General features: G+C 57.8%; 1 protein-coding gene across 8 annotated transcripts; it reads right to left on the reverse strand.

Annotated features, from left to right (window-relative positions):
• Nucleotides 1-244: 244 nt before the first annotated feature.
• On the reverse strand, nucleotides 245-8,691 carry DNAJB2 (DnaJ heat shock protein family (Hsp40) member B2). 8 transcript variants are annotated; one of them, XM_059167982.1, is made up of 11 exons: nucleotides 7,672-7,871; nucleotides 7,281-7,381; nucleotides 6,551-6,660; nucleotides 5,158-5,211; nucleotides 4,852-4,974; nucleotides 4,020-4,112; nucleotides 3,693-3,795; nucleotides 3,441-3,511; nucleotides 2,347-2,553; nucleotides 1,407-1,435; nucleotides 245-1,197 (listed from the first exon to the last, which is right to left on the reverse strand). In XM_059167982.1, the coding sequence occupies exons 2-10, from the start codon at nucleotides 7,343-7,345 to the stop codon at nucleotides 1,413-1,415; spliced, it is 849 nt and encodes a 282-aa protein (XP_059023965.1). In that variant the 5' UTR covers nucleotides 7,346-7,381; nucleotides 7,672-7,871; the 3' UTR covers nucleotides 245-1,197; nucleotides 1,407-1,412. The 8 variants fall into 8 exon arrangements, 7 of the variants coding, with proteins under 7 accessions (XP_059023965.1, XP_059023964.1, XP_059023966.1 ...); XR_009352016.1 differs by having other exon boundaries at nucleotides 1,407-2,553; nucleotides 7,672-7,873; XM_059167981.1 differs by having other exon boundaries at nucleotides 245-1,435.
• Nucleotides 8,692-9,195: the final 504 nt, after the last annotated feature.

Here is a 9,195-nt window from a genome sequence, read left to right on the forward strand (position 1 = left end):
CCTAGGGAAGGCCAGTGGTGGAGCCACAAGAGGCGAGGCCAGAAGAATTAATTTCTCGGGACTCAACAGTGTACTTGGGGAGTGCAGCCTGGTCAAACGGGGGACTTCTGCTGTCATCTGGGAAGCCTTGTGACCTCTGGGTGTTTGGGCAATAAAGGGGGCTATGTCACCCACTGGTCCCGTAGGGTCCCCTTTGGGGCCACCTCGTAAAGAAAGAACACGGGAATGCAGCACACCACCGAGCTCTCGAAACATTTTTATTTATTGACTTCCAGTGTTTCTCTCTCGGTCTGAGCTCAGCCCAGCTGGCTTATTGATAGGTCTCTGGGATGCCGTGTCACAGGGCTGGCAACACCCTGTTTCCACCACTCCCCTCCCTGGCCACGGGGTTCCCCAGGCAGGGAGGAGGAGAGGCAGCTCATTTATGGTGTTGGAGAAGAAGAATGGGCGGCAGGGTCAGAGGCCAAGGAAGCCATACAAGCAGCAACATGCCCGGAGGATGCATCCTAGACCAACCCCGGCCACGCGCATACGTGCGTGTTCTCGTGCTCACACGCACACGCACACACGCACACACTCTCTCACACTGGTAGCCTCCCCTTCCAAGCTCTCTGCCGGCCCACGCCTGTCAGTCGCCTCCCGGGGCCACGCCCTGCTCGGCCGTCCCATCGGATCCGACTGTGTAGAGGAAAAAAGCCTCTCTCAGATGCCGCAGGGTTTTCATTTGTACACTCTAAGCCCGGGGCTAGCAAGCCGCGTCAGGGGAACCGAAGCTGGGTCCACTACCCCTTCATCCACATTCTCGCCACCCCCGCCAGAGTCCAATCAGATGACAAGATCTCCCCTTCTCACAGCGAGTGACAAGCCGACCTGGGCTGGAACTACATGTCCCAATATGCACAGCTCCACAACCACTCACCGCTTCCCCTAGCATGATCTATCAGAAATGAGGCAGGGTGTGTTGCATTCTGGGACTCGTAGTCCCCAAGAGACAGCACCACACACGCAGGGAAGAGTTCACAGGCTAAGACTAAGGATGCCTCCCACCCGGCCCCCACCCACCACCCAGGCCCAGCTCTGCGCTTAGCATGGGTGAGGGAGAGGAATGGTGGGTCCCCTCCCAGCGCACAGGGAAGGCGCTGTCCTGTTGGAACTGTGCAGCGGCTCTGGATCCCGGACATCCAGCTCAGAACACATCTGAGGAGAGAGCGGGGGCGGGGTGATAGGAGACAGGGTCAGCAGCAAGCCGTGGAGGACGGAGCTGAGCATGCAGACCTGGGCTAGCCCTGTGGCCTCTCCCTGAGCCCTGATGCATGGTGAAGTAGGACGGGGTCTGGTGCCCTCCTAAGCCTCCCTCCTGGGGCACCCTGGCCTTATCCCACCTCTCCAGGGATAGCCGGCCTCACCTCTGCCTAGTCCCGAGGCCTGGGGCAGGCTGAGGCAGCAAGAGGAAGGGAGGAGGAGTGGGCTCCGGTTCCGAATCTGGACGAGAGGCTCCCGCCCCACCCAGCTAGCCTCCCCAGAAGACCTTATGGCCCTACCGGCCACAGCATCTTCCTGGTCACACTGAGGCTTTCTTGGGGAGGGAAGAAGGGAGTCCTAGCCAGATGGCAGTGAAAGCAAGCGATGCGGCCCGCGGGCAAGTGCAGAGAGAAGAGAGCGAGGGAGGAGCAGCAGCACCAGAAGGGAAGCAACAGAGACGTCAGAGCTCAACGCTGCACAGAAACCAGGGTGGGATATCTGCAGCTGGGCAAGGAGCACGGGAGACTCCCTGCTGTAGCTGCCGACTCCGGCCCAGGGAACCCCAGGCCAAGTCCTCCTTCCTTGACGTCATCAGCAACACAGGTGGCCACAGACCTGGGCACAAAAGGCCTGGCCCAAACCACTAATGCCCCTCAGAAACTCCCCATCTAGTAGGAGTAAGTGCATCCTGGCTCCTGGGAGGCCCTCCCACTGCCCGGAGGCCCCCCGGAGGCCCCCCCACCCTGGGCTTCGCCAGGGACCTATCAGCTGTGGCTGAGCAGAGCAAATCCCGAGTCCACACTGGAGTGCGAGTGGACATGGGAGGAAACCCACGGGGGGGGGGGGGCACTGAGGTGGAGAAGAGCTCCTACAGCTCAGGCCCTGCCCCTCTGCTCCTAGCAGTGAGCAGGACGCCCGGTCACCCTGAATCAGGGTGGTCTGGGCCTGGTGATCAGAGGATGAGGCAGCGAGAGGCCTTCTCCTCTGGGGATGGGCTAGACTTGGCCGCATCCCCCCTTGCAGCCTCAGGGGTCCCCCCCGTGCCGGGATCTCGGTCCTGGGCCTTGGGCCGCCCCTGCCGTTGACGCTGCGCCCCCCGCCCACCTGCGGGTTTCTTCCCAGCCGCCTCCATCTCGGACAGGCTGTAGGCCATGGCGAGCTGTAGGTCCTCGTCATCCTCGGAGAGGTCGCTGTCAGAGGGGCGGGAAGCAGGAGTCTGCTGGACCCGTGTGCCCCCGGACCTGGAGGCGACAGCCTGTTGCTGCTCGCGACGGCTCAGCTCCAAACCCAGCGCCAGGTCATCCGGGACACCTGCAGGAGTCATGGCTGCCATAATGCCCTCCGACCCAGGCCAGAGGAATCCTGCCAGGCTGTCTCATGCAGGGGCCACTTGGACCACTTACAGCCCCTCCTCTGGAACTGGCATGCACGCATTCCGGCAGCTGGCACGGTGCTCGTGCGTGTGGGCAGGTACCCAGCTCCAGCAGGGACGAGCCGTCTCCTTCGGCAAGTCCCTCAACCTCCCTAAGCCTCCCTGTTCTCGTCTATAGAATGGAGGTGGTGAGCGCACCTATGCTGTCAAACTACTCCCACAACTAAAGAAGACAGCTCAGAAAGCACACTTGGTGTGCAGTGCTCTGAAAGGCGACAGGCATGGAAGGGTGTCGTTCTGTGATCCTTCCAGGAAGGTCAGGTCCTTTCTGACCATCCCACTCGGTGGGGATGCTGGGGGTAGGCTTCCAGCCCAGGAATCCTGTGTCCTGAGGGTCACCCCTCGCTTCTCCTCTTCCTAAGTGGGACAAAACCTTGGGCCTGGGGCTACTTGGGCCTTTGGGCCATTTAACCCTGCTGAGGTAACAACTCTCCTCATGTGGAGAACAGGATGGCTATCAAAACCCTGCCCTCACCCCGCCTGCTTCTGCATGGAGCCCATGTTCTGGGCACAAGTGCTTTCCAAACCGTCCATGCTCTGCAAACACCAGGCACCCACTAAGGATGACGGTGGGCGCCTGGCATCCAGGACTCCTCAGTTCCCGGCCCCCTTAGCAGGCTTCTCTGATTCCTCCAGTGGGGCCTGTGGCCACCATTCCTCCCCTGCCCCAAAGGAATTGAGAGAGGACAGTGTTGGGGGGAGCGGGGCCCTGGGGCCTGGTGCTGGAGCTTCCTGCCAGGGACTGGGTGGCAGAGCCACTCCTCACCATTGATTGTGATTGACTTCAGCTGTCCGTCTTCTTCCACTTCCACCCGCTCCTGCCCGTTCTCCATGATTCTGTGGGGGATGGCACAGTTCACTCAGCGAGCCATGCACAAATCCCGCAGGTGCCTGTCTGCACGCTGGGATGCCGTGGCGAACGGGACAGATTCTGCCCACAGGCAGCTGACCTAGTCGTATGCCACTCCCTCTCTCCCCCTCACCCCTGCCCCCGGGATGATCCCAAAGGGGCCCTCACCTGCGCGTCGTGATGCGGCGTCCTTGGACAAAGGTGGTGGACGTAGAAACAGAGCGAAAAGCACCAGCCCCGGGACTGAAGGAGAAAGAGGAGGAGGAGAAATCTGGCATGGAGACAAGGGAGGAAGCAGAGAGCTGGTCAGAGGGAAGATGGCGCTGGCATGCTGCAGTCACGAGGGGGCCGGGAACCACTGTGGGGGTCTCCCCGCAGAGATGCCTGAAGACAGGTCTCCAGACACTCAGGAGAGGAGGCTTGGAAAAGGAATGAGTCAGGATGAGGGGGTTCCAGGACCCAGAGCTTGCAAAAACACTAACGGCCAGCACATACCAGAGTGCCCAGGGAAGGAGGAAGAGAAAGTGAAGAAGGGGCCCGAGTGTCGGGAACCCCGGCTCTGAAGCTCGGAGAAGGGGCCCAGGTCATCTGCAACAAGCAAGCCGATTAAAAATCATTGGGCGAAGAGTGCTGTTCCCCCCAAAATGTGTGAACCCTGCCTTTCAGCCTTGACATAGAGCCTGCTAAGCATTTCTGATTTTTTTTTTCTTTTTTGATTGTGGACTTGTTTACAAATTAAATTTCTTTTTAATATTAGATATGAAAAAGAACCCTGGCAAATTCCATCCACAGTAGACCATGAAGGAGGGAAGGGAAAGAGGAAGGGGGTGTTGGCTAGCTCCTCTGGCACAGGCAGGTAAGCATGGCATGAAAAGAGGCCCACCAGGTCTCGGGAGGCCCAACTCTCCCGTTGGCTGGGTGACTCTAAGCAAGTTACCTGCAAGAACCTTTGGGCTCTCATCTGTAAGTGGGAAGAAAACTGTCCACCTCACAGGGCTCAAAGTCTTCGCTGCGAACATGCTATCTGTCATGTGTGATGTCACTGTGATGGTCACAGGGTGCGCTGAGTCCTGCTTTCATGGCTGCTATTGTGCAAGCCTAACAATATACCATTGTTGCCCTCATTTCATAAAGCAAGTCTCTGTGGGTTTCAGGCCTGTGTCAGGTTCTGTCCTCGCTGTCCCTAGACCCACCCCCACAAAATCTTCTGTCTGTGGAATTCTGCTGCCCTCTTGGCCTCCTCCCTCAGGGGCTCCCGACTGATGGAGGGCAGGGCCTGGAGCGGGAGTCAGTCAGAGCTGGTCAGAGGCCTCCCAAGCCCACTCACCAAAGAGCTCCGCAAAAGGGTCTCCACTCCCAAAGAACTCCCGGAAGACCTCCTCGGGGCTGCGGAAGGTGAAGGTGAAGCCCGGCCCACCACCACCAGGTTCTGCGCGGGATGGGCCAGTTCCTGGAGTAGAGGCAGGAGGAAGAGGGGGCTCAGGGCGTGCCTCTTGCCCTGAGCCAGGGGACTCCACCGAAGGCACGGCCTGGAGCCTTAGGAAAGTATCCACAGCACTACCCTGCCCTCCCCCTCTCCTCTGTGACCCACTTCCCTCCCTGGGCGCCCCCCGCCCTCCACCGCTCCACCTACCAGCCCCAGTCAGCCCCTCCCGGCCATAGCGGTCGTAGATCTCTCGCTTGTGCTCTGGAAAAAGAGACCCAATTATTTCTCCCTCCCTCTGGGATGACGGCCTCCCCTTCTAGGCTAGGACCCTCAGAGGATCACCCAGTGATGGAGGCTGGGGTGGGGGGCAGCAGGATGCACAGGGGACATGGGCCATAGGTTTCAGCAGTGCCAGCTCTTCGCAGTGTGGCTCCCTCTCATCTGTAGAATGGGCACAATCACAGCACTGACCTCCCAGGGTCATTGCCAGGGTTAAATAAGACAATCCACGGAAACTGCTTAGCATGGTGCCTTGATAACCCAGTAAAGTGTTCAGCGAGTATCAGCTAATTGTTACTATGCTATTCATCAGGGCTTAGCCTCCATGTTGCCTCTGCAGAGAGGCCTTCTGTGACCACTGTAACAAGAAGGGTGCCTGTATTCCCCATCAACAACACCCAGCAGCTCCCCCGCAGAATACTGTTGGTTGTGTATTTCCTTGGTTAATGCTGGGCTTCTGGGGGCAAGACGCAATAAACCCATGATGACAAGGACAGTGTCTGTCTGTCCTCCGTTGTTCCCCAGCACTCAGCGAGGGCCCAGCACCATCAACACTCAAGGAATATTTTTTGAATGAATGAATAAATAAATAAATGACAGACCTGGATTCGGTCTGTCTTGACTTTGGCTCGGGTCATGATCTCCGGGTCCTGAGAAGGAGCCCAGCATAGGGCTCCACGCCCAGTGTGGAGTCTGCTTGAGACTCTTTCCCCCGCCTCCCCCTCCTCCTCTGCTCCTTCCCCTCACTCACACTCTCTCTTTCCCTCTAAAATAAATAAATAAAATCTTAAAAAAACAAAACAAAACAAAACAAAATCAACAACAGACCTGGATTTGTATTCCAGCTCTGTGTGACCTTGAGCAAACCACCCCATCTCTCTCAGCCTGTTTCCTTGCCTATAAAGTGGGGATGATAAATTCTGCCTGGCAGGATGGCTGTCAGACCCTTGGGGATTACACCCACTGATGCATGGCACAAAGAAGGCTCGGCACACATGTAGGTTACCGGGCCTGCTCCCATCCCCTTGTCAAGACCCATGCTACAACTACCATACCAGATCCCAGGGCGCAGACACTGAGCGCAGGGATTAGGGAAACAGTAAGAGGGTGCTTTGCACATAGTAGGTGCTCACTTGAACTGAAGCAAAAAAAAGAAAGAAAGAAAGAAAGTTGCAGAGCCCCCTGTCAGAGGGGGCACTTAACTGCCGGGTTAGAAACACACATGGAGGGGACAGGAGGTGGCAGCATGTCTTTGCGAAGGAGTAGGATGGGGCATGAAATGGGGGCAATAGGTGCTGCCCTTCCCTGCCCCCCCCCTTACTGTCTGACAGCACTTCATAGGCCTCCGCCACCTCCTTGAACTTTCTCTCAGCAAATTCTTTATTATCCGGGTTCTTGTCTGGGTGCCACTGAAGAGCCTTCCGCCGATACCTGCAGGAAGTGGGACCAGTGGGCAGGTCGGAAGACATGAGAAAGCACCTCTCGCCAAGAAACAGAAAGACCTGCTTGCCCATTCCTTTCCCCATTCAGATCCCCTTCTGTCCCAGGTGCTAGGGCTGCCTCTGCTGCCCTGCTTTAATGGAGTCCCTCTCTCTCCCCTCTGCGGCCAGTGCTAAAACGACTTGTAGCAGCAGAAAATGAGGGCAGGAGACAGCCCGATCCCTAACCCCTCTGGAGCTCACCCGGGCTGCAAAAGTTGGAAATCTGTGTGGCCATGGCATACAGGGCTCTGGACCCTCCTGGTCACAGGGCCTGGACATTTTTGCAGGCATCCTGAGAAAGCCCACACCTAGGGGCTGACGCTTGAGGCAGGAGTGATGGGGAAGGGGGGTGTGATCCACTGGAGAAGGAGCCACAGTGCAGCTCCCAGCAAAACTTGTTCACGCTAGGGACCTTCTCCTACTCTTCCAGGGGTCTTCTTCCCTCCTATGGATGGAGCCCCCAATCCTAAGGACCTAGGTCCCTCGGCAAGGTCTCTGAAGGACCCCATGGTGGTGATGGGGAGGGGTTTGGGGGTGAGAGGTTTTCTGATGCGCAACGGAGGCACTTACGCCTTCTTGATGTCATCAGCGGACGCACTTCGCGGCACGTCTAGGATGTCGTAGTAGGATGCCATGGCAACTCGTCAGTAGTCAGATGGGCCTCCGTGGGGCTGCAGGAGAGGAGGAGGAGTCAGGCAGGAAGAATCCAGGGTCCCCTCCCTGGGCCTGGAGACCCCCACCCCCCCGGAGGGAGCGGGAGGCGCTCCCAGGAGGAAGCGGCGCCCACTGGGTTCTGGTTGGGACCGGTGACGAGGCTCCCTCCGGCAGCCTTATCTGGCCCCCGCAGGCCGGTGCCGCGGGCTATCTCGGCGCCCAGGGCCCGGGGAGCCCTATCGCAGCCCCGAGACTCCAGCAGCCCTGCCCAGGGCCTCCCAGCCTGACCCGGGCCCCCCGCCCGCACCTCCTCGGTCGGGAGTCCCTGGCCTCCTGCAGCGCCCCGCCCCTGCCCCCCGCCGGAACCGTCTGGCACCGGCCGCCCCGGCTCGCGGCTGCTGCGTAGGACGCGCCCGGCCCAGCTGTGCGCGCAAGCATGCGTCAGCGGCACGGAAACTACTAGAGACCCAGACGAGGCCGACCGGGCCTGTCACCCAGCGGGGAGGGGGTTGGGGGACGGCTGCAGGGGCTGCCGGGAGATGGGGGCGGAGCCGGCTATTTTGGGCTTGCTCCCGGGCGACGTCATCCTCAGACGGGACCTGGGAGACGGCTGCCGGCTGCATCCTGGCGTGACGCACTCGCGGGCCAGCGAGCCGCCCGGCCCCCGGTCCCTCTGTCCTTTTCCTATAACAGGCTCGGTGATTGACGGCTACTCACTCCGGAAAAAATCCCCCATATCAAGGACTCACAGACCAACCCTCTGGGTCGAAATCCTCCCCCTTCAGATCTCTGCTTCCGCCCCAGGTCCTGAAAGAGAGGCTGTCCCAACTTCCCTGAGTAGGTCAGACCTGCCTGTCGGCGTTTCGTGACACCATCACGCTCATCGGAGCTGCAAATCTGCCCTTACCTGCTCGATTCTTTGATGGACATTCACCTCCCCCATTAGAATGTAAATTCCACCGGACAGAAATTGTGTCTCCCCCCCCCCCCCCGCCTTGAGTATTTAGGGCAGTTGTGGGGTTCAAAAATAGCTGTTGGATGATTAAACAATGAACAGGTCGGAAGCTCTTGTTGACAGTTTTGACACATGTAGGGAAGGTGGGGTTAAAGGATAAACGGAAAACAAAAAAAAGGAAAAGGAAATTCCCCAGATTCAAGGTTTTTGGCTTTTTGCTTTTTGGGGATCCACCCCCCTCCCAGAGTGATCCCAAATATATCTTACCTCAAAATGATTCCTGGGTTCAGGCCTCATGAGACAGTTAGAGAACCTTCCAGAATTGGCTCCTGCTTGATATCCTTCAGGCTAATCCATAAGTATCCCCTGAACATTTACATAGTAGATGCAGTCAGGATGTAAAATGAAGAGTATGACCCAGTCCCTGGCTACACAGCTCCAGTGTGATAAGATTCCAGCCCAACAAGATAGCCCAGTGGGAAATTCCAAGGTTTTAAAAACAGACAGACCTGGCTTTGCAACCTGGCACTATTGTGTGACTTGGCAAAACCTCTGAGAACTCAGTTTTTCCTACCTAAATATAGGTAACGACTAGGGCTGTTTGAAAGTCAAATGAGGTGTGGTACATAGTTCATCTGGGTCTTAGTACGTACCTTTTGGGCATCATGACCGGCCCAAGCAGTCATGCTTATGTGAGTCCAGAAGAGTGTTTTCTGCTGGGTGGCCCAGAAATGCTTCGCTGAAGAGAAGGGCTTAAGCCAGACAAGAGGAAAGAAGGTGGCATGCATTTGCCCACTTTCTCTGGCTGCCCACAGTTTGAAACTTCCTAATACTTTTGGGGAATTCCCAACGTGTAGGCCTTGATGGGATGCTGGC

This window comes from Mustela lutreola, chromosome 3 (assembly GCF_030435805.1).
Source record: "Mustela lutreola isolate mMusLut2 chromosome 3, mMusLut2.pri, whole genome shotgun sequence".
In the NCBI taxonomy this organism is placed as follows: Eukaryota; Metazoa; Chordata; class Mammalia; order Carnivora; family Mustelidae; genus Mustela; species Mustela lutreola.